This window comes from Polyergus mexicanus, unplaced genomic scaffold, assembly GCF_030449975.1.
Source record: "Polyergus mexicanus isolate NDT 795.1 unplaced genomic scaffold, iyPolMexi1.0 SCAF_21, whole genome shotgun sequence".
Classification (NCBI taxonomy): domain Eukaryota; kingdom Metazoa; phylum Arthropoda; class Insecta; order Hymenoptera; family Formicidae; genus Polyergus; species Polyergus mexicanus.
The window spans coordinates 1,884,041-1,910,624 of NW_027223341.1; the positions used below are offsets into that span (position 1 = coordinate 1,884,041).

The window sequence follows — 26,584 nt, forward strand, 5'->3', positions numbered from 1 at the left end:
GTGTTGGCGCGCCATCGAACAAGGCACCCTTGGCAAGTACATCGATGCGCGATCACGTCGGCGAACACCGCACACTGCGTGTGCGCGGTGATCGGTGACGATCGACCGATCGCCGAGTGCGCGCCTCTTTCTCGCTACGTTCAAGTGGCTCGAAAAAATTCGCGGTCGGATGCAATTTTTCGTGTCTCCTCTTTTCGGTTTTCTCATTTCAATCAGCGTGACAATTATCAACACGATTCGGCGACATTGAGGCGCGTCCTCGCGAGCCGGGTGCTGGGCCGGAGAATCATTACGGGAATCTTCCGATTGATCCTCGGTAGATTCGCCGGCTCGCAGTGAAGTTGTCAGCGATTCTTCGAATTCGGCAATTTGGTAATGAACGTTACGGGAAGGGAATACGAGAAAACGAGAACGCAAGGGAAAAGGTGAGTCGCGAAGCCGGCTTTGAACGTTCAGCTCGATTCGCGTTTGACGTGTCATACGGTGATGCCGCGACGATGCTCGGGCCGTCATCGTCGTCACTCGCCACGACAGTCGCTATCCCACGGTATCGCATGGCGCTACGGTGGTCCATGGTGAATTCGCGGCGCGACGATTACGGTGGTGCGGCGGCAAGTGCAAGTGCAGGTGCATCGTCGGTTCTTCGTCCTTCCGATTCCCGGCGGGACACGGGATCGTGTCCTCGATTCTCGATGATCGTACTCGAACCGAGTTACTCGGGAGCTTGATGCTCGGTGCTTTCTCCTTCCTAAAATCGGTGACACGAGAGCACGAGCCGTTCCCATCCACCCCTTATTGCGGGCAACATCAACGCAGGATCGCGCATATCGCGGGTACATCGCGGAACCGCAGCGGGGGCGCGCATCCTTCGCCGGTGATCTCGTTGGACCACGCGACGCTACCATTGGCGTCGCGCTGCGGCATAAGGAAAGCAACAGGTATGCACGGACGCATATATGTATGTATGCATGCATGTGGTTCCGCATGAGATTCTTCGAAGCCGCGCACTCGCTCTCGATCGCAGATATCGCTCGCCTCGACTTTGCTGTGCCTGGCTCGGCGGCGGCGTCGGCGTCGACGGTCATGGAACGCGTGCGCTCGCCTCTTTCGTCGCGGAAGAAACGGCAAAGCCTGGTGCGGTGCGCGAAGATAAGACGCATCTCGCGTCGCGATCGGCGAACCGCGTTTTGTAGACGATGGGATGTGGGATGCAGTTCTCTCTCTCTCTCTCTCTCTCTCTCTCTCTCTCTCTTTCTTTCTCGCGGAACGGAGTCTTTGTGCTGGGAAAACTCACGAGTCATAGTTTGCTGACTCCTGGTGAATCGACGCCGATACCGCGCCGAGTCATGCGAGGCGATCTACTGCGAGGATTTTAATAGGCCCCTGTCAGAGATCTTTAACCCTGAACTTGACAGTGTATCCCACAACAAATAACTTTATTGTCCGCTGTCTGGGTTTATGATTTCTCATTTACAATGAGAAACGCGCCTGTTGAAATGTTCTTTAGAGATTAAATATTTTTTAAATATACATTTTTTTATTTTAATCGTTTGTTTCTTTCATAAATAGTAAATTACAGAAAAATTTCTCTGAACGAGTAAGAGAGTTCATTTGTGAATTTTAATATATATATATATATATTCTTTATTCTTTCAATATGACATTATTTTTTAGTTTGTTTTCTTTGTCAAGTTTCGGGTTTATCTTTGTAGTTTTACGTTGGTACCAATCCTGTGATATTTTCATGTTGAAAATTTTCGATCGATTTAGTCTGATAGAAATGTAGATAACTATTAACAAAATTTAATATTTTTCTATTGAGAAAATTTAATATTAAAAAATTCAATATATTAAAGTTTAATTATAAAATATTTAATCTATCTCGGCAAAAGAAGAACATTTATTTTTCTTCACAAAAATTTTTTTCAAATTATATACGTATGTTACTGCTTAATGAGATAGAAACGCATTTACATCATAAAACTATTTTTACATTCAGGCAACGTGTGATTTAACATTAGACTCTTCACGAAATTAAAGCTTTAATTAAAATTTACCATTACTTCCTAAAAAAACTTATGTCTTTTACAGAAATTTATATAATCCCCCCTCCCCCTTTCTCTATTGTTGTTTAAAATTGAATATATTTATATACGTATACTAAAATTAGATCGATAAACTTCAGGTGATTATAAAGGACACCAAAACAAGCTAATTTTGCCAATAAACCCATGCCTGCAAATGAGCCTTTAGGCACTAACAATATGAAAGTCAAAGAAGGTCCAAAAACTTTTTGGGCAAAAAATTATTTTTTCAAAATTTTATTAATGTGGTTAAATAGAGATGTTTTTACCATAAAACTTTTGTATAAAATATTTTTTGATATCTCGAATAATTTATCGAGATATATCGAGAAAAACAAAAAGCCGCTCTACATATGAAGGGTGATTTCATCCTTTAGAATCGTTTTAGGGCCGCAATTAGAAATTTCTAAATTCATTTATTTATCCTCTCCTCCCCTCTTTATATGTGTGAAGTTTCATCAAAACCAGAAGTTTCGGGTTCGCGAAATTCCCTTGTTAGCAGGGCTGCCATCTATAATTATACAGACCTAGGACTGAAAGGTTTAAAACCCCGGACTTTTCCAATTGAAACCCGGACACCTATAATTTATTATGTGAAATTATTGCGACTGCTGACAAAGCGATAAAAATAGAATAATTTTTATTTTAATTATTAATAATCAATAATATTATTAATAGTCATTATTATTAAGAATTTATAATAATACTAATAATGTAATATTACATTATTTTATTTGCTGTCAATGTCCCAAGGCTTGAACAATACCGCACGTATAACATACACAGATATAGCCTCAAAATACGACGCGCGCATCGTCTTGTGTCACGCGCTCAAAAAACTCGGACTACTTTGGACGTTCCCGGACGCTCGAAAAACTAGGACAAATCCGGGAAAAACCGGACGGATGGCAGCCCTACTTGTTAGTCTTTGATTCTCTAGTGCCAAAATTCATTTGCGGACACGGGTTTATTGGCAAAATTGACTTGTTCTAGTATCCTTTATAACCACCTTTATAACCAAGTTTGTTAATCTAATTCTGGGACACCCTGTATAAGACATGTTTATAATGATATGAATATAAGGATTAATTTAAAAGTCAAATTTCTTTTTTATCAAAGCCATTTAGAGGAAGATTGATCATTTATCCTTTCGTCATACGCGCGAGCATAATCGTTAAAGAATTAATCTAGCCGAAAAGCTTCTCTCCGCGAAAATGAGCGTCAGAAGCAGTCCCTCCGGCCAATAAGCACATGCCACCTGCGGTCTTGAAACGGGCATTCGAGGGTCATTCAGGAGAGACGAGTAGACGAGGAAGAAGAGACCACCTACTCTACCTCTCTTAGAACGTTAATTGGTCGTTTCACGAATTATAAAGCACAAGGGGGGACAAAACACTCGCGGGGCACACTTGCTATCGCGTCCATTAACATGCCTGCGTTCGCGCTATCGCCGACGTCGTTTCTTCTCGCTTAAACGTTAACGACGTAAAAAGATACTAATTACTCCGTGAGAGCTGCTGCAGCTTCTTCTCCTTCCTTCTCGGTCGCGTAGCCCGCTTTCCTTAATTCTCGCGCATGTTTCGCTTTCGGGCGAGAAACGTGGAACGGTGTAATGACGGTTAATTACGGTTGACGGGAGTATTTATTTACTTTTACGGCGTACTAAAAAAGTCAAAAACTATGATTTTCTCGATCGGATTCCGAAAATGACGGCGCCATCGACGGGATGGGACTCGCCCATGCGAAAAATTACACCTGGCGTGCGAGCGCGCGAGGCACTCGTTGTTTACTCGAGAGACAACCAGTTCCCAAACTAGTTCGAGTTAATAACTCCCCCTCGCGGGATGCAGATATACATACGCACATGAGAGTGCGTAAATTATCCTCGCGCGCATTTCATTGCGAAATTAATTCTCCGTATATATGCGCAAGAGAGTGAACGGTATCGTAAATTTTCGATATCCTTCCCTCCCGCCGCGCCCCTCCTCTTTCAGCGATATACCGGTAGTGTTTTATTTGAGACATTTTTTCATTCGGAAGATAATTAGATTTCATATTGAAAATTATAACGCGATACCTTTCGTAGCATTTTTTATGCGGAAGTAATTATCTTTTTATAACACGAGGAAAGAGATTTATTAATTGGTATATTGCTTAATTACGCATGTTGGCAAGTCTTCTTTCCCGCGCAGCTTGTGTATTATTGCGAAATTCGACATTTGCCAACTTGTTATGGACTCTATTCGATAAGACGATACGCGCGCTCGCGGGATCAAACTGTCGTTTGGACGCACATCTGGATCCTTGCGTGTACAATGGCAATGATTCGCATTATAATGCGTATACGCGCGGGATGATGCGAGGAACGTTCATAAGCATGAGTCGACGAACGGCGGTAACTTTGCGTACGCTTGCGTCGTTAAGACAAAGCTCGAGGCGAGTACGGATAGGCCGGCTTCCTGGTGATCGGTTATTATATAATACAGCGATCTCTGCTATTCGCGACCATTAACTTATGCGCAAAGTAGCTGCCCTTAAGTGAGGCCTGCCTGCTGTCCTTCGTGTTTCAATTTTACCGTAATGTATAAAAACTGGAAAGATAGAACGTCCTAATTGAAATTCTTTGTGCTTTAGAAATTATCACGTAGTAATAAAAAAGCTTTTAATGTACATTTATTTTATCGCATCAATATTCTGTGACACAAAAGGATATATATATTTTTTTTTAAATAGATAAAAGTATCGAATTTTGATTTTCAACAAATATTAGATAATTTGAATTATAAAATCGAATAAAAACTAGTTTCTTTCACGTGATTGTTATACACATTATATATAACACAATATATATATTTATATATGAAATATATATTATATAAAATAAAATATATAATTAAGTATATATAATATATATTTTTTGAAAATTTTTATATGAAAGAGATTATAACGTAATACATTAGATCGCAATGAAAGTTCGGCACGAATACGATAACTACGGCCCCCTATTTGAAAGATCGTTTCTGAAAGCATTTTTGAAGAGAAACACGAGAAAAATGGTAAAAAAATTTTCCGACCAATAGTTTTCGAGATATATCACTTTAAAGTATTGGACATGATAATGAAACATTACAAAACGGACCCAATGACTTTGACCTTGACATATGTTGTGAAGTATATGCGTGGACACGGTGGGTTCCGTCCCCCCCCCTCCCTATGGGGGGGGGGCTCTATTTCCGAAAAATATAATCTAACCCAAATCTATTTTTGATTTAAAACTAAAATTGTGGGTTAGGTTATGTTATATAACCCAAACCAAATTTTCGCTTCGAATTAAACTTTAACTTTAAAATTAGTGAAACAAAGCTCTGATATCCAAGTATAATGCGAAAGGAAGTGCTTATTGAGAGCTTAGCGCCGTAATCATTGCGCGATTATAGTTTGTTTGAAATGTTTATTGTACGTTTCGGTCCGAGGGTTTGGACCTTCTTCAGCATCTATTACAATTATGATTAACAATATGTTATACATGGATCAATTCTTACAATTAAAAATGCAAAAAATTTTAAAACATACGTGGTATGCGTATGTCGCTGGCGCCGAGCAATCCTGTCGACTAACTTAATTTAGTCTTTTTTACGGTCCCTGCCGTGTATGACTTATTTCAAAGGGATTATGTTGTTCGTAACCGTGTTGCATTGGTCGTACAGATCACCGCGGGCCACGAAATTCAAGACGCAACTGTTTTTTGACATCGGTGATTTACATTGTCTGTATTGGTTTCGCGTGATATTGTTTACCGCATTTGTTGTGTGTTTGTTTGTAGGTCGACTAATATTTATTAAAATTCAAACCTATCTGACGGATATCTTAAATTGTTGTACCGTTATGCCTAATTATGTAAACGAGAGTATTTTAACAAACATTAAAACCATGCATAACTTAATTAGAGTTCTGATATCAAATAAATTAATTTAAGTCGAGTGACGTAAAATAAATAAATTAGTTTAGAATTATGTTTGTAATTAAATAGTTAAAGTCGTATGAAATAAAAATCAAATTTAGAGTTATGTTTTTAAATAAATTAAGTTGAGTCATATGAGGTAAAATAATTTAGAATTATGTTTTAAATAAATAAGTTAAGGTCGTATGGAGCGAAATAAATGAATTAATGTAGGCTTGAAATATTTAAATAAATTAAGTCGTGTGATATAAAATAAATGAATTGGGTGGAGCATAATATTGGAAAGGTATCTATCAAAACGATTTAAATTTTTGGTAGATTCTCCACCAGCGTGAGGTATGCATGATGTAGATTCTCCGTATCGCTTTGTAAATTAAGATTGTTAGTTTGTCTTGTAATGAATATCTTTAACTTTAAATATCTCAAAAATTATAAGAGACCGCCGATTAAATTATAAGGAAAAGTTACTCAGGATTATAATCTTGACAACATATGTCAAGGTTGGGTCCGTTTTTATAAAATTTTATTATCATGTCCAATACTTTAAAGTAACATATCTCGAAAACTATTGGTCGGAAATTTTTTTTACTATTTTTTCCATGTTCTTCGTCAAAAATGTCCTGAGAAACGATCTTTCAAATAGGGGGCCGTAATCAACCCGAAAGTTCGCGTAACGACGTTACTCAGATAGCAAAAATAGCCATTTTGATATTATTTTGACATCAAATTAGGTCAAAATGACGTTCAAAACACTACTTTTGTTTACCTGAGTAGTTGGTAAATGTAGACGCGCGCGCGAACGATACAACCGCTAATAAATTTTTGCGAATCTGAACGGAGGTATACATTTAGCGCGGCCAACATTCGAAATCTCTTTTCGCGCTTTGTGATCTAACGGCCCGCCAATGACTTATGAACCAATAGGGGAAGCTGCGCGGTCGTTCACTTGCCATGGAATAGACTTAACTTCTTGTGCGACTTCGCGGTCAAGGAACTGAATTACCGAGTGTAATTTGTAGCGATGGAGAGACGCAGGCGTCAGCTGTAGCTCCGCGGAACATTCTATCATTCAATTCCGGTGATGATATTAAATTTCAATGGCTTATTGCGGTCCGGCGCAGGCAGATAAAGTCTGGTCTCTTTTATCGCCGTTAGAGATTCCACGGTTATTTGAATCGAGTTCAAATTGCAATTGTATCTGACTTTTTGTGGGTGATATACAAGAGATAGGGGTATATACAATGCACCAAGATAATCGACATCTCCCCCCCTTCCCCCCCCCCCATACAGCGTAACGATATTTTCTATAATGCTTGCAACGACTAAAATTGTAATCATATAATGCAGTTATAATTCACAGGGTTATTTATCATTTCCGCCAATCAGGGTTATTTATATAATTACGGGTTATTCGTCATTGAAAATTAAAAGTATTATCAAGCTTTAGATACAGTAAAATAAAATCGAATTGAGTTCAATCTAACAGAATTATTTTTATTTATGAATAGTGAATTTTTTTTTAATTTTATAAATAAAAGATGAAATATAAAAATATAGTAAAATTTAATTATTTTTTAAACTATTAAAAAAAATATAATTAGTAAACAAAAACGTAAATAAAAACAGTAAACAGAGGTCATTCTTTTAGAACCGTTTAACATTATAAGTATTGGCATTGATATCGAGTTTATAATATTGAAAATAGTATGCGTATTAATCAACTTTAAATTCATTTGTAAGACTAAATAAACTTTAGAATTCTACTTGTTTAATATTTAACTTAGATTAACTACAGGTGCTGCTTTCTCATTAATTCTTGCAATCAAGTCAACAGAAGCAAAAAAATTCCATTGACTGTCCGCTTATAATTCATGACTCCACTCTGTCATCACAGAGGCGGGCAATTTTTATAGAATGCACATCGTATATCTCCATGTCAATTATGTCAGACGTAAGCCTCTTACGCTTGCTGAAAATAAAAAAGTTTACTTTGTATACTCGAACGATGGCTGCAGAAATATGTCTGCGAAGGCAGGCAGGTTCGGCGAGCATGTCATAATCCGGCGCATTTCACGTTAATTTTTCTTTTTTCGAAAGAAATAGAGAGAGAGATGTCCTTCAAGATCTGCGAATATCGACGCGACATTCTCCGTTCAACCTTAAATTATCTGTCTTTTTTTTTTTTAAGTATCGTCAATGTCTCTTATCGTAAGCTTAATCCATTACTAATACAACTAATACAAGCATATAGAATCCACTAAAGAGAGTTACTAATCAACAGTTAATAGCATTAGGTATTAAAGGATATACGGTTTGCATTTAATTTATACGTCTTGAAGTCACACAAATAAAAAATACGCACACGATAAAGAGAGACAAATCAAGTATGTAGCAAGTTGTCTATATTTCTTTTTTTTTACTTATTCCTCTCTGTAAATTTATCTTATAATGTCTACATCTATATAATATTATTTGTTGAATGCATTGTATGTAAAAGTACAATGCATCATAATTTTTGTATTGTACTTCTTTCTCGGTATTTATTACATTGATTAATATATACATCTTTATAAGAGCTTTTTTTCTTTATTTTTGAGAAATGGTAACATAAAAAATTGCTTTGGATATCGTTTCTTTTTTTTGTTTCTTGTATCACTATAAATCAATTTTTATTAGAAATTTATCTCGAATTATAATTCTTAATGCGAGAAACATAATTAAAAAATATAAAAAAATTGCTACTTGATTGATTTCTACTATCTTTAGTAAATCTATCATTATTTCATATTAATAACTGGACTGATGATGAGTTTCGGTCAGTGACTGAGCCCAGTGGAATGTTACAGATTGAATGACTTAGCAAGGTGAGTTGCGGTCACTTTATGTTGCACATAACCTCAATGTCAACGTCAAAATATTAAGTAATGTTACTTAGATGGTAGCATTTGCATTGTCATGGAGTGGTAAACATTTTTGAAAAGAATCATGTGACGTGATAATATGTCTTTCGAAATTACTATACATATATAGAGTGGGCGTTTTAATTCAGTTCAGTCAAATCTAAAAGGATAGCATGATGAAATTGTATTAAAATGTGTAATATGTATATAATACAAGATATGTTTCACGATTTCGATACTCATTATCAGGCGTTCTAAAGTTATCTTATTAATCCAACCATGTCATGTTTTTTTTTTTTTGTTATCAATAAATCATGCGGACTCAATTAGAATTATGTGACAAAAACACGACGTAGATATTAATAGCCTTACGTGATGGAGGTAAATCAAGGCCGAGCAGACAGCCGAGGTCGCAACGACAATTTTCGTCGCAATAAAATACTGAAGAGGGGTGTAATTACACCTGATGTCAGTTAATCGCCGACGATCGAAGGCCGCGGCGGCAGCCCTGTCGCTTACCTACTAATTACGAGCTTCGATTATTAATTTGAGCGAGAGCAGGGTGTAACCAGCCGTTTCTCCGTATTAGCTAGCGCCATTAATTAATTATTTTCGCGGATAGACTTATCGCATGATGCGTACAACGCGCAGACGATTGATGTCCTTGCAAACCTGGTGGAGGTGCGTCAAACGCGTGTTTGGTGGGGTGAAGGCGAAGATCGTAAGTTCATCTCGGTGATCGAGCTTAGAGGGACTCTTTTACGACCTCTCGCAGCGCTATATTAGCGCAAACAAGAGAAGTCTTTATTACAGCATACGGACGCGGCCTCGATTTAATTTGACGTCCGTCTAATGCACTTATAGCTGGTATCTATCGACCGCGAACCCGTTTCGAGCACTTGATATTTTACGATGATCCGGCTTTCTACTCTTCAGCGAGGTTAATGAACGGCAATACGATCGCGTTTGAAGAAATATGCAGGCGAAGATTGCAGGCTAACTTTTAGTTTCGATGTATCGAAGGAGTTTACGATGCACGGCGCGCGCGCGCATAAATGCGATGCATGTTAAAAAGATGCGACTTTAGCGTCGAGTACATACAAGTGCGTGAAGTAATAAATTTGTCAATTTACACGCTCGTGCGAGCATGCATCCGAGCATATATAACGAATGTGATATACGAAGATATAGAAACAATTATTGGCTAATCGAATTACTAGAAAATATCGCAGAAGCGGTCTAAACATCTTAATTCATTAGATATAGAGAGACAGAAATGATTTATAAATAATTATTTATAATCAATTAATGCGAATTTACACGTGTATATTACGTTCACGATATATATACAGGGTGTCCCATTTTAAAAGTTGCACCCTCATAACTTTTCAGAATCAACGTTTGAAGGAAAACGACTCGGATAAAAGTTGTAGGGAACAAAGAGGGCTATCTAATAATGACCTTGGATTTTACATTAAAGGTCATTTTCAAGATCATTTGAAAGTCAACTTCCGTTTTTTAACCCCCTATTTTTCATTACATATTCTTATAGCTTATCTCGAGAGCTTTCCAAAACATTATAATTAAGTATTTTTCCATTAAGTACTTTTTCAGTTATTTTATATTTTAATCTGACATATTAGTGCCAAGAAAAAACAAACAAATAATTGTTTAAAAAAATACATTGTAAATAATTTTCTTAAAAACAATTATTTTTTATACTAATTGATTTGTCTCATTATTCTGTACATAGAAGTATTACGGTAAGATTATCGAAAACTAGATATTTTACGAGATATTTAATTTTTTATATCAAAACATGTCAGATTAAAATATAAAATAACAAAAAGTACTTAATGAAAAAATACTTTATTATAGTGTTTTGGAAAGCTCTCGAGATAAACTGTAAGAATATGTAATGAAAATAGGGTTTCATTTAAAAAACGGAAGTTGACCTTCAAATGACCTTGAAAATGACCTCTAATGACAAATCCAAGGTCACTATTAGATAGCCCCCTTTGTTCCCTACAACTTTTATCGGAGTCGTTTTCCTTCAAACGTTGATCCTGAAAAGTTATGAGGGTGGAACTTTTAAAATGGGACACCCTGTATATGTATATACATATAAATATACAGGATGTTCCAGAATTAGACTGACAAATTTCAGATGGTTATAAAGGACATCAAAACAAACCAATTTTGTCAATAAACTAGTGTCCGCAAATGAACTGTTTTGGCATTAGAGAATCAAAGACTAATAAGGGAACCTCGCGAAACCGTAAATTCTGATTTTGACGAAACTTTCCACATGTGTGTGTATGTGTGTGGGAGAGGGGGGGGGGGTGTAAATAGACGAATTTAGGAATTTCTAATTGTGTCCCAAAAACGATTTTAAGGGATAAAGTCATCACTCATATGTAGGGCGGCTTTTTGCTTTTCTCGATATATCTCGATAAATTATTCGAGATATCAAAAAATGTTTTATACAAAAGTTTCATGGTAAAAACATTTCTATCTAACCATATTAAGAAAATTTTTAAAAAATAATTTTTTTCAAATATTTTTGTCTTTGTTAGTCTTTGATTTTCTGGTGCGAGAACGGCTCATTTGCGGACATGGTTTTATTGACAAAATTGGCTTGTTTTGATGTCCCCTATAATCATCTGAAGTTTATCGGTCTAATTTTGGGACACCTTGTATAGCGTACAAGCACGATCACATGTAAACAGGCGCGTACGCAGTACGAGAAGAGTCGATTTAAGGAAAAGATATGGTACTTTAACAGCGTGTAATATCCCATTACGGATCTAAACGGATCTAAATGAAACCGTGGAAATCTCATTCGTCAACAAAATGACGATAATTACGCGAGTACGCGGTAATACTGTATCGGATGTGAGTTTCCGTTCAGGCTGGAGGATTAAAGCCGAACCCGATCGTGGAGATGGTCGCACGAGGATCCTTCTTCAATTTCATCGTCGCCGTAAGCCGTAAGCGAATCCTTCGAGATCGACGTTGCGAGAAGACAAATTTTCCAATCCGTTCAGGCGTGACGAGACGCGGACTCTGTGCTGTTTGTGGTAATTTCCCTGATCGTGATGATCCCCGACGTGATAATTGAGCGAGATTTCTTTGCCACACGATGATCAATTTAATATTTTATGACAATAGCAGGGTGTCACGCTTTCAATTATAATATCTTACGAATTAAGTGATTCATAGCTGTTGTAAGTCATGAAAGTTTTAATTTGATGTTTAATCACTTTCTTTTTAAATCCACTTTGAGTAAAATAATTCATCTTTTAATATCATCGATATATATAACATTGTTTTATTCTTAAATAAAAATTTTTTCTTTTTGCTTTAGATGAATTGACAATATTCAACAATTATGTATTCAATCATTATACATTAAAATCATGTATAAGATAAAAATAGTAATAAGTATAATAATAAGGATAAAAAATTTATCACTTTTATCCAGATTTATTAATAAATTTAGATTTGATTTTTTTATATTCACTTTCTTATTTCACTTAAATAAAGGAAGATGCCATACATATGTATTTCTTTAATACTTTAAAGATTTTTTTTTTTTTTTTTTTACTGGAAAATAACGAAATTTATTGTGTAAGGGAATTATTTTTCTATTTACGGCGAAATTTCATTTACTGTGAATCGTAGGACAGGTTGAGAAACACTTTCGGCGTAGCAAATTGTGGTCAAGCATTAAGAAGGACCGTGCCAAAATGACACGCTCACCGTAAATTCGTGTTCGTTTCAGAATGCTGTCCCCGGGACAAGACGCGCCGCCCAATAATTACTCGTCCGGAAATGTTGTCCTCCAAGGTGCACCGTGCGGTCAGTGCCGAGAGTTGTGCCCCGCCGGATACGTGCCACACTTTTGGCGGTGAGTACCACCACGTGTAACATGAGTAATTTGCGTAGCGACTTTGTTTTCGCAAACGAGAGAAGCGCAGGTGCAAATTGTCGATTTTTCTCTGCCCTGCCCTCGGCATCGTGATGGGTGGGGGGAGGGGGAGGGGGTGGAAGGCCGCGGTCGAGGTTATATCGCAAAAAAATAAGATCCCGATTCGGGCTGACCCGGGTAAGATCTTGAGGTCAGCACTGCGCGTGATGGGCGCATCGATAAGATGCTGCAAAAAAAAAAAAGAAACATTCCTTCGCGCAAAACCGGAAAAATGATCGCGAGTTCCTCGTGTACCATCTTGCGAATGGGCGCGGTAAATTGGCCCGGTGTATATTGCTTCGTCTACGATCTCATGGTTAAAATTAACAGAATAAAACGTATCATTTCGAGAAACTATCAGGATAGAGAATCTTGTTAGAGAGATGATTGATAGGTCGGAACGTATTTATCGCGTATCTTGGACGTATCATATTCCTCGCCAAATGTACAAAAATTGAATTGATGAGAGATCTCGATGAGCAACACTCGTGTGTAAGATGGATTGCGTGCATTACTTTTTATATCAATATTCTTAAATAGAACCAAGCCGATAATGCGAATTAGCTACAATCTAATTGTAAGTTAGTGCGGCTAAAGTTAACTGAAAAAAATTTTTTTTTTGAAGAAAGTTTTTTGCCACTAGTTATAAGCGGTAGCTTTTATTTAGTCTTTTGAGCTCACTGGTCATTATCATGGATCGTAGTTATTTCACCTTGCGTGAGAGATACATCAGTTCAGTGATTATCCTCTTCTATGATCTCGAATGAAACTGAGTGAAGAAAGATTTTCACATCGACGCTGGCCTGTGGTGAGAGCGTCGTTCCATTCATTGATTCCGTTTATAGATGCTTGATGGAAGCGTATGATTAGGCCATATCAGATTGTCGTTGTCGCCACCATCTCATTAAAACGCGAGGACTTTAACATAGAAAATACACAGTCCAGCATCTTTCTCGGAACGGAATTGAGGTTTTCGATGTGGTAGCGATTCACATTTTTTTCCCTACTTAATAGAAGCTTGTAACGGACCTATATCAGATCGTCACGTAAATAAAGTTTATTGCGTCTCGAAAGATCCGGTCTAAATTCGCGCTCGATTCTCCGCGCTTCTCGCGCGGTATATTTCCGATATACCGGCTGACGCTGCCGATCACTCGATCAGGTTAGCCTTCGACGGAAGAAATCAGAGGAGGCGCAAAGGAGGCGGTTAAGAGAAGAGGAGCCGAGCCAAGACGAGCCGGGCTCTCCTCACCGCGCTGCTCTCGCAGCGAGTTCGAAAGAGGGCAAAACGAGCGTTTCGGGTCGTAAGGTCGACTCGTCGGTCTCACGCGAGCCCTGCGTGCAACGAGACCGGCGATGAGGGCCGTTCCAAGACGAATCGGCTGGCAACTGTGGTAACCCATGGCAAGGGGCTGTGGGACGTAGTGGAACGAGAGAGGGATACGTATGTTGGTCTGTAATTAACATACCGAACCTCCCTTGAACCAGCGCGCTGGCCCGGCTGTTGGTTCGTTCGCCGGATCGTTCCGTGGTACGCGAAACGCATCTCGCGTAGTAGTACCTACATCCAGGCTCCATTATCGCCTTAGAACAGCACCGACAGATTTCATATCCACGGCCTTTAATGCGCGGGCGAGAGTTTACCCTTTCGCTATTAAAGACGAGAGTAGTTGGTTGATGTATGGCATCATGTCTCTCTCTCTCTCTCTCTCTCTCTCTTTCTCTTTTTCACAAGTTGTCTGAGAGAGTAATCGGAATTTGCATGAATCTTGAACAGCCTAATGATCGGCATTTTACCAACATTGATAATGAATGTAGCGCAAATGATACCGATAAAATTATGTATAACGTACAGATTACCCTTCTGTCGATATCATATTTGCGTTTCTCATCAATAAAATGTTCTTAATGATAAACTATTATGATTGTTTTTTATTAAACTTTTCAAAAAAATACTTCAAATTATATTATTGATAGAAGAATAAAATAATATACATTCTTGAGAATCTAAACTCACAAAAATCTTTTATTATAATTTTCAATCTTATACTAACTTTATATATATATATATATATATACACACACACACACAGAGTGTCCCATTTTAAAAGTTCCACCCTCATAACTTTTCAGGATCAATGTTTGAAGGAAAACGACTCGGATAAAAGTTGTAGGGAACAAAGGGGGCTATCTAATAGTGGATTTGACATTAAAGGTCATTTTCAAGGTCATTTGAAGGTCAACTTCCGTTTTTTAAATGGAACCCCCTATTTTTCATTATATATTCTTGTAGCTTATCTCGAGAGCTTTCCAAAACATTATAATAAAGTATTTTTTTATTAAGTACTTTTTAAGTTATTTTATATTTTAATCTGACATATTTTGATATAAAAAATTAAATATCTCGTAAAATATTTAGTTTTCGATAATCTTATTGTAATACTTCTACGTACAAAATAATGAGACAAATCAATTAGTATAAAAAATAATTGTTTTTAAGAAAATTATTTATAATGTATTTTTTTTTTAAATTATTTGTTTTTTGTTTGGCACTAATTAATTTGTCTTATTATTCTGTACATAAAAGTATTACGGTAAGATTATCGAAAACTGAATATTTAACGAAATATTTTATTTTTTATATCAAAATATGTCAGATTAAAATATAAAATAACTCAAAAAGTACTTCATGAAAAAATACTTTATTATAGTGTTTTGGAAAGCTCTCGAGATAAGCTATAAGAGCTATGTAATGAAAAGTAGGAGGTTCCGTTCAAAAAACAAAAGTTGACCTGTAACTAGCCCTGTAACTGAACCCTAACCTTGAAAATGACCTTTAATGTCACATTCAAGGTCACTATTAGATAGCTCCCTTTGTTCCCTACAACTTTTATCCGAGTCGTTTTCCTTCAAACGTTGATCCTGAAAAGTTATGAGGATGGAACTTTTAAAATGGGTATCCTGTATATATATAATTAAATTTTTTCTCAAAATTTTGTTCAATGGATTGTAATAATATCTCACAATATTTACCGTTTCGAATCGGTCTGAGAATAAAAATCAATTTTTATTGTTTCAAATTTAAAAACAAATGTATTTTCGATATCTGTAAATAAGGAAGTATTTTATATTTTACACTATAATGTTAAGTATGCGAAAATTGGGCTCAATTGCATTTCGTTTAATTCGGTGAATCGTTTTTAATTAAAATCATTGAATACATATGTGCATATTTATAAATATTGTATACATTTTTCGGCGCGATCGTTATAAATTTCGAAGATCGCTCGGTAAACTGGTGATAAACTGGAAGATAAACTCGTGGATCGACTCGTTCGACATACTTAGCGCTACAAATAATCGACAGGAGATGAGCGCCGAGTTGATTTTATATTTCGCCGTTACGTAATTTTGTCTTCGCGCGCAATGACCGTGGATTCGGCTCGTTAATGCCATTAGGCTTTCTATAGCTCTGAGAACGGTCGCTCGATGGATCCGGTAATCACCGGCTTTCCCGCGATTGTCGCGTTCCATGTTTACTGCATGGCATCTAAGTACATAGCTGTGCAAAAAGAACGCTTCTTGTAATGCGTCTGTAGCTCGCCTATGGGATGCCGTGACGGCTCGATGAACTTGACAGGGAAAGTGGCACATAATAAACATCCGTTATTTCTGATTCACGAGGAAATAGCCGCGAAAACGTCGGGGTTTCGTCTCCCCGCGGTGGATGTTTATTCCTTCTTTGACGCCCCTTAGAAGCGATGAGCGTCGACGTTTGAGCTCTGCCTCCTCACGGTCGTAGTCTCGCATCATCATCATCATCATCATCATCATCATCATCGATGTCTCGTATCTCAATGAGAAGTGAAATTTACGGCATGCGGAAGTTCGGAGAATCGCTTCAATTGCAAATTTATTTTATCAATTTGTATACTGATTAAAAATAATGCGATAATTTTTAGTTTCGCATAAAAATATTCTTTTTAATTTCTTTTGCGAATTTATATCTTTAAAGTTCGCGTATTTTATTATCTTCGCCATACATCTTGTTTCGAGATGATTTATTGATGTAAAAATGGATACTTCTAACAACTTGTAAAGGTGGGTATTATTTATACCTTTATTTGACAAGCAGTTTTATATATTAATATCGCAACATCCGTGTTTTCCATAAGAAATATAGTCCCAGATCTCTCTAGGGAGATTGAAGTTCCAGGTGTATGTACGCGTGGGCTTACAGGTTACACGACACGCACCTGTCGGGCCGACTTCGCTGAGTCGCTCACATCTCGATGTGAGTCGTGAAAAGACGTTATCGAGGCGTGTCGTGCAAATATTCGAGGCGAAGCTACTCCGGTAAGAATGATTTCGGGAGAGCCGCGAGGCCCCAGTTTCACCTCTAAATACGATCGCCACGGTTAAATGTTCCCCAGATGAAGGCGAGTAGACCTAATTAGCGGCTTCCGAAGCGGTCGCGGTGTACCGTAAAAGGCAGGACACGAAGCGAGGAGGCTCGACAAGAGAGGAGAAAGGCCTTCGGGGCGCGGTGAGAGGCGAAGAACGAGAAAAAGCGACCGGATCCGTTGCCATAAAAATCATTCCGGGATAAGAGCATTTCCGAGCCGAGGAGATATCCTCATCGGTTGGCTCCCGCCGGTATTCAGTTTACGCGCATACCCTTTCATTTTTAATTAGTAGGAAGACCGGGCTCGAGAACGACCGTAATTTATACGAGCGCTTAGTCTAAATGGCTCCGTAGACTTTACCGGAAAACTTAACACGGCATTTTTTTCCCCCGCACGCACACCTGTCGTCTCTTTCTCTTGTTCTCTCTTTACGCGAGACATTCATCATCGAGATCCTTTAAATCACTTTACCGGCCGCATATAAACGAACTCTGGCCACTCATTAACGAAAAGAGATATTCGACTAGCGTGAGAGCTATTTATACATGCGTTCAACCGGGATAATGAACTTTTAAAGCGGGAAACTTCGCTCGCGCGAGTGCGATGATGGACTGCGAGTTCATCTAACCCCTTCGCTTTTAGCGTGTTTAATCATGAACAAATTTTTTTTCTTCCTATGTAATAACGCGAACGTGTAACGTCATTCAACATTATTCGCGGTAAAAAATTGCTGCTTGGCGAAAAAAATTTGACGAGACATTTTTTTCCAAATTTTTTTATTTCTAACATTAAATAAATCTTTGTAAGTTGCCGTATAAATTGCAAATTACTCAAAATTTATATTAAGAAACAATTTCAAATTAAAGAAGAAATCTCTATACAGGGTGTTCCCAATTTAAATGGCAAAACTTCAGGAGCGTGTAGCGGACCGAAAAACTAAGACAGAAAGTCCTTTAGAGGTTTGCTCGTTTTTGCTCCATTTTGGAGAAAATCACAAAAAAAGAAACGAAACAACTTCGCATTCTTTTACTTATTTATTTACATGTTATTTATGTTATCATCTATTTAATGCAGATATTGTTCAAAATGTTGCCCTCTTGCAGCAATGCAAGCATTACATCTGGCACTGACCTCATTAATTGCAGCTAGACATTGTTCTAGGGATATTTGGTGCACTGCGTCTATGATTCGGTCTCTTAGTTACTCTCTTGAATTGATTGGCATCGTAAAGGATAATATCAAGTGTTTACATATGTAAGGAACCTTGAAGCAGAAAGTTTATTCGGTGCCAATCAACTCAAGAGACTTCTCTAATGGACTTCTTGTCTTAGTTTTTCGATCCCCTATACATTCTTGAAGTTTTGCCATTTAAATTGGGGACACCCTGTATAAGTGACAGAAATAATACTTGTCTTATTTACGCAATTCTTTGCAAAGGCCCAGAAGTAACATGGCGCAAGAGATAAAAAAGTTGTTAAAACAAAAACAGAGAGAGAGAGAGAAAGAAGCCTTTTGCTTTTATCTTTTATTCTTTGTCGCTAATTAATCTGCCGATTTAAATGTGAAAGGTCGATGTTCGTCGAACGAGTAATCGGGGACGTCGAATTATCACGGCGGGGATCTCTCGTAGCTGGTGGTAGCTCGCAGATACAAATAACGGGGAAGCCCAAAACGCGCGCGAGAAGAGATATTTATTCCGACTATCGATTTTCTTGCCACCCGCGCCTACAACCGATCGGCGATGACGAGCGAAAACTGCGATCTCTCTCGCGTATTCTCGAGAGCGTCTCTCTCAGACCCCCCCCCTCTCCCGTCCCCCTCTCTCCCCCTTATCATCGATGGAACGGAGAACGCAACGGGAGCGAGAAAAGAGACGAGCCACGCGTTGCTCTCTCGGAGAGCACGTCAAGAGAGCACCCAAAGGTCTTCAAGTTTTTGTTCAACTCGCATATACGAGGGAGCGACATTCTTCCTCCTTCGGGCCCTCGCCTGCTACATTCTCTTCGTTCGACCGACGTTCGGGAACTTTGCCGGTCAGTTTCGATTTAAAATCGCGCGGTCGCTGGAATATAAAATCGTCCACTCTTTGCTTCTTAAGCGTAACAGCATAAAAATATCTTGGAGACCCGATTATTCATTTATTTATTTATTTATTAGATACGGGCAAAAAATCCCTTTGGTATACAAATATGTAAATACAAAGCGGTGCTAAAACAGAAATATACAAGAAAAAAAGGAAAGAAAGGGAAAAGGAAAAAGGAAAAAAAAAACAGAAAAACAAAAAAACGAGAACAAAACAAGAAAAAGAAAACAGAAATTATAATCTGGCATTAAAAGTTTTCCATATTTTAACATTATTATGTTTCGACATAATTTTATGTTAACGATTCAATTAACATCGTTCATTGAATCAGAAGACAGCTGCCCGAAAGAAATCGGGAAAAAATAACATCAAGTTGAAATTGTCAGTAATTAATTTTTTGGGTAATTATTTACTATAACGGACCCAGCTCCAATCACGTTGACCTTGATATATGTTGTCAAGGACATAATCCTGAGTAACTTTTCCTTATAACTTAATCGGCGGTGATTGTTTATTAAAAAGTTATTAACAAATAAAGTTTTAAAAATAAAATATTAATTTTTACATAAGTTTGTAATTTCCACGCAAGAAACGAGGTCCATCTGTATCAGAATCCTGATTTAAATGTGAAACAAAGTCTTTACATAATTAATATAATATTAGAAAAAATCAGTATACATAGGAATAAAAAATTTTATTTATTCTACAGTTGTAAATGTACTGTTTTCATCTAAGGGATACAATGTTGCCATTATTTCAAAAAATTTACGTATTCGTTCACAATATTGATATTTACGTTTATATAAACTCAGCCAAATAATGTATGTAATGATAATCACGAGTTCCATATTTTGGTATTCCACTCCCCCTATAACCCAAATCAAATTTTAGTTTTAAATCAGAAATAGGTTTGGGTTAGGTTATATCTTCCGGAAGTGGAGTCCCCCCGCAGGGGGGACGGAACCCACTACATCCACGCATACACTTTCCCATTCACACAACAATTCTGGGCTGAACCTCGTTTTGCATTGTAAAGTATATGCATGGATACAGTGGGTTCCGCCCCCCCTGCGGTGGGGCTCCACTTCCGGAAGATATAACCTAACCCAAACCTATTTCTTATTTAAAACAAAAATTTGGTGTGGATTACGTCGTATAACTTAAACCAAATTTTCGTTTCGAATCCAACTTAAACTTTAAATATCTCAATAATTATAAGAGACCGCCGATTAAGTTATAAGAAAAAGTTATTCAGGATTAAGTCCTTGACAACATATATCAAGGTCAACGTGATTGGAGCTGGGTCCGTTATAGTAAATAATTACCATTTTTGAGTTACAACTCTTTTTCGCATTAAGTGATTGCGACATTCAAAGAAATTAATCATTTGATTTCAATATAACGATATTGCTGCAATGTGGAAGGATCGCGTTCTAGCTTGTCGACGCATTCCGGCGTTTTCCGTTATCGTTGTTAGAATTTCTCAGGTCGGCATTCTCCGGCGAAGAGAGGAAGAATTTCGGGCATACAAGGAGGGAATTGACGCGCGCGAGAAGCCGAAGGGGGCGGATAGGGGACACGCATCGCGCAACGTCTACGCCGGATGTTTTCCCTCAGCGTCGCTTTCATGATACAATACGCCCCTTCGCTATCTATGAACAGCTTTCGGTACGTGCCGAGTAAGTTAATAAATGTGATGTCTCTCTAATCAAACGAATAGAGGAAGCTTTCGACGTATGCACGTCACGAAGTTGAAGGTTTGCTGCTGCGATACTTGAGAATACTCGTAAATTATCAATATCTAGGAATTCTTGAAATTCGAAAAATTTCGATAAGCCATGTATTAGTCGCCGGGTTAATGGTTGAACATCTCAATTTAGAATTTAAAATTTTAAGCACTGAAAATTTGAGGAACTAAAATTTTGGCTCGTAAGTTTAAAGATTAAAAACATGAGGATTGCAATATTTGATATCAAAAATTTGCAAATTGAAAGAATTTAAAGGTAAATATGCATATTAGGTTACATCTCACCGATGGCTTTGACCTTAACATATGTTGTCAAGGACATGACCCTGAGTAACTTTTCCTTTTAACTTAACCGGCGGTCTCTTATAGTTTCTGAATTATTTAAAGTTATGATCTCACAATTTTAATGATTTTTCTATTATAAAATAAAGAAAAATAAAGATTGTTTACATTGTATTTACGTAGATCAGACGTGAAAAAAGTGTTTCTTGACATTTCCAGAGACGAAGCTTTTTGGGTTTTTTTTTTACTTTCCACGCAAAACGAGGTTCAACCCAAATCTATGTATCTGGTTTTTTTATAGTAGAGCCCACTGCGTCCACGCATATACTTTCCAATCCATACAACAATCGTGGGGTAGACTTCGCTTTGTTTTGTAAAGTATATGCGTGCACACAGTGGGTTTTGCCCCCCCCCCCCCCCCCCTCTACGAGTGGACTCCGGAAGATATAACCTAACCTAAACCTATTTCTTTGGTTTGGGTTACGTTGTATAATCCAAACCAAATTTTCAGAAATAAGTTTGGGTTAGGTTATATCTTCTGGAAATGGAGCCCCTCCGTAAAGGGGTGCGGAACCCACTGCGTCCACGCATATACTTTCTCATCCATGCAACAATTGTGGGGCGGACTTTGTCTCTCTTATTCTGCACAATTACCAAAAAGGGTTAGGTTATATCTTCTGTTTCTATATTATTATCCAAATGTTAACTTTAAATATCTCAGAAACTATAAGAGACCGCCGGTTAAGTTATAAGGAAAAGTTACTCAGGGTCATGTCCTTGACAACTTTTTTCAAGGTCAAAGTCATCGGTGAGGTGTAACCTAATATGCACATTTACCGAATTTAAAAAAATTACAAATCGGGGAACTTATTCTCTATAGGATAACAAAATCCCATTTATATTTCTCTTACTTTACGCTAATGAAAAATTATTTTGGAGGTTAATAAAGAGCAAAGATATTTGAGATCGAAAGTTGAAAATTTAAAGAAGATGTAATCATATCAAAAAATTAACTCAAGCTTAATTGTAGAATCCTTAAATGAAAAAAACTGCAAGCAACTTTGAGCAAGACAACTATGTACAGAATGTCTTTCCCAAATCATGATTACAGTAAACTTGGGTATTTTCTTGCGACAAGCCGCATTCGCGCGCATTTCTCGCGCGTCTAATCGCGATTAGCGCGAGCTTCGGCGAGGCAAACCCGAACAAAATGCGGTTGCGATAATGCCGCGAAAGTTGCTTCGTTATCCTGCTCGACTTCCGGCGGCGCGAGAGTTAATAAATTTTAATTCGCGCAGCTGCGTCGTGCAGTTTCAAGCGCGAGCGTAAAAAGATAAAAGCAGTTGCGCAGTGCGCAACGAGGAAGTTTTGCTCGCGTGCTCTGCGCGCGTCTGCCTTCCAAAGGCAAATCGTTAATCGTAATTTAATAGGCAGATTTACGATTTTTGTCGGAGAGTCGCCCGGCGCGGCGCGTTCTCCTTCTGCGCGCGCGGGGCGTTTTCATGTGGGCGACACGCACATTGTTTACACGGCCGCGCGTCACCCGGTCGTTTGTCAACCGTTAAACACCGGTCACCCTCGCTCCTCTCCCATTTTCTCCCCTATAGCCATCTCGTGGCCGATAGCGCGGCTGTCTTGATTAACGAGACACCCCATATATATCCGGCCCCCGCGGTCCTTTCTCTACCCGCGCATCATGAATGCGGGGAAGAATCGCATTGTTGCATTCGTGCTTTACTGCATATTGCGGGTACCATCGACCGATAGTTCACGCACGGTACTTCTCGACATCGGGAACCATCGCGTGGTATCGATACGTTTCCAGTGATATCGAGCTCTTCAGACAATGAACCTTGCCTGCGATAATAGGCTCGACGGTGTTGTAGAGAAATTGAATAAGAATGTTAACTTTTTTAAAATTCTTTTTTTGATAGCAATGCATAAATCTTAAAAATATTTTTAATGCTTTTTAGATTTCAAAATAAAACTAAATTAACAAGTTATATTAACCATAAAACGTTGATTTCTCTGTCTCTGTCTCTCTCTCTCTTTTTCTCAGAATGGCATATCAATATTCCGTTTCGGATAAATGAAAGTATCTCATTCAGTTTAAGCAACCCTAAAGTATAGTCTTTGTATGTTTGAATTCACACTTTGGCATTGCAGCGTGGATCACGCTTGCTTAACCCTGCAACGAGCACGCGATTCTTGCGGCAAAACGCAACTCGCGTGCTACGACACTCGTTAAAATAACGAGACGTTCGTGACAAGTCCTATATCTTCACGCGCGAGAGAAAACAATGACAATCGAGCATCAAGACGGTAGTGGACGATACCTGAAGAAGGATTGAAATTATCAACGTGTAATCTCTCATTTTTAGACGTCTAAATTGTTGTCGTTGAGAAGAGTTTATCGTTCAATATAGCAGACATCATTGAGAAGAAAAATCATCGAACGAAATGATCGTCGAGCGCTCGTGTCATCAATTTCGTTTGCATTTGCTTTTGTTGGGGTTGGCCAGAAAAATTCAATGAATGGAAAAAACCTGGTAAATTCCGGTCTTTATTATATCCAATGGAATAGAATTAATATGTAAAATATTTTTATATAACTTTATGCAGAAAAAGATTTTTGCTTTAATTAATAAATCATATTAATTACTATAGTTTAAAAAATGAAATCAATATAATAATAGTCTTTTTAAATTTAAATTAATATGTGAAATTTTTAAAACAAAAACTTCTTTTAGAGAGATATAAATGTTATTAAATTTTATATTAATTTTTCGTTTAATAAGAAAAATGTAATAATAAGAGAATTAACAATTTTTACCAATGTAAATCAGGTTTGCATTTATTATTCAATATCGTTTAAAAAAAAATTAATTTATCTGTCAAGTTGATTTCTAATCTCTATTACGGATTTTATATATTTTGGATAAAGCTTGAATTAAAAAAATATTTATTTTTTAAAATATTTTTAATAAACAGGACCAGTTTTTGGCGTTCTTTTCCGGAAAATATAGGTTTCTCCGGGATGGATTTTATCGAAAAAAAATGTGGAATTTTGCCAACCGTTCCGTTGATCCCGTAGATAGACGTCGCACACACACACACACACACACACACCGCGTAGACATGATTTAAATCTTTTGATTTACTATTATCCCCACCGTAAAATGTTTCGCGAAAGTGCGCAGCGCCGGCGGAACGTCACGCGCTAATGTCTCGAAGGATATCCCCGTGTTGCGTGTCGTTGCGGGTAAAAAAGCTCCGAGGAACATGTAACACCGGTTCGCTGGCACGACGTGCAGCGTGCAGCGGCACGCTTGATTGGGCTTTGCCGGTTTGACGATCGGTCGCGAGATCACGGCGGCAACTCGACTCGACTCTGAGTCGATGCGACGAAGACGGTTGCATCACGTACGACGAACGAACATTTTGTCATCGTCACCATCGTCATTGCCGTTCGCCTTTTCAATAGCGCTATTACTCGTCGCGATTACCGTAACGAGCAACGTACCGACGACCCTCGTTAGGTCGACTCGAGTGACTCAAGAGCACGGGAATTCTGAGAATGCAATAGTAACCAACTTTTTTTTATTCTCGCAGAGGTTGTTCGAATGTTGCTCGTTTATATTACTTAATAATGTTCCATTACAAAATTATTATTCCGCAATATTATTTTTGTTTCTTCCTACAAAAAGAGTTAAAGTAAACAATATTTAAAAGTTACAAGAGGCTCGAATGATCATGATTTCTTCTAATTGATATTTTTCAGAAAGTGTTAACTTTTATTTATCTTATAAACTCGTAAGAATGATAGATAATCTCTTTATCGCGATATAAAAGTATAAAAATAGCTCTCCATTAAAAAAATTGAATGTTTGAGTGAAAGAATCGGAGAAAAAAAATTTTCTTTTTCACGTTGTCAGCTCCTTCGATTTAGTTTTCATATAATTATATATTCTAAAAGATAAAATAGTATAAATTTCAATTTAATCAATATATTAAAATCATCAACTGAAAGGATATTACCGTTTGCCAGATTCCTAAAGATTGAACGGCATTACAGATGCAGTTTTAATTGAAATATTTAACTTTATTTATCCATATAAAATATTTTCCAAGATACTTTTGTTCAGACACATAGAATGACTCGAGTTTCAATATCTCTGGCGATTTTCAGAATCCGACTTAAAAAAAAAAAAAAAGAAAGGCGCTTGATAAAAGTCGAGGTCGTTGTGTACGCGGCCTTAGAGAAGGCCCTATCCTTCGTCCGTGCATTGAGTAATGTGTCTGGTCCGGCTTTAACTCTGCCGACTGCATCGAGCGATGTGCACGCACGTCGCGCGTTTCGTGTCCCCGCAGACTCATCATTTTAATGCGAGCACATCGATTGGCGATCGATACACGCGCGATAAGCAGCTGAGCAAGCCGCCGCCTCCGCCGCCGGTCAGTTTAAGCGACCCCTATCGAGCTGGTCCCCCGTCCCCCATCTTGCACAAATAAAAAACAAATAGAGCACAATTGTGAGTTATTTATGAGCTTTCATATTCCGCAAATTAAAAATTTTGAGCTCGATATCGACTCAGCCCCCCCCTCCCCCCCACAAAAAGTATTAAATTCCTGCCCAGTGCAACGAGCTCAAAATTTTTAATTTGCAGAATATGAAAGCTCATAAATAGCTTATAATTGTGCGCTATTTTTTTTTATTTTTGCAAGGTGGAGGGGGGGCCAGCTCGATAGGGGGGTCTAAGCGAATTTTCGATACGCACTCTCTCCTGTCTAGTACGGGAGCATTTATGTCGAGCACGCGATCATTTTTGCCCGCCGCCGTGGGATTATTAACGCACTGACGCCGCACCATGGTATCCCTAATCGACTATATACACGGCTGCGGTCTCCCTCGGCGAATCGCCGAGCGAGTTAATCACTCGCCTTCTGATGCGAACGCGACATTTTTGCGGCGAGCGTGCACATTCTGGATACAGGAATGCTTAATTTCGCTGCTGCTAGTGTCCGGATGTTTTTTTCGCGCTATGTACATCAGAGCAATTTATCTACGCGTTGATTACAAAATACTAGAGTCTCGGAGAGAGATTAGGCTAATGCGTAGATAGATGAAATTTCTCTCCCGACGAGAATCTC

General features: G+C 38.0%; 1 protein-coding gene across 2 annotated transcripts in view; it reads left to right on the forward strand.

Moving 5' to 3' along the window:
* The first annotated feature begins 702 nt into the window (after window positions 1–702).
* LOC138942038 (prickle planar cell polarity protein 3) overlaps window positions 703–26,584 on the forward strand; it is a 161,299-nt gene continuing 135,417 nt past the window's right edge. The window contains exons 1-2 of one of the 2 annotated variants that reach the window (XM_070312069.1): window positions 703–938; window positions 12,730–12,855. In XM_070312069.1, the coding sequence (XP_070168170.1) occupies window positions 12,731–12,855 (125 nt within the window). In that variant the 5' untranslated portion in view covers window positions 703–938; window position 12,730. Of the gene's footprint in view, window positions 939–11,928; window positions 12,026–12,729; window positions 12,856–26,584 lie in introns of those variants that run through there. The other variant, XM_070312067.1, reaches the window with a different exon arrangement.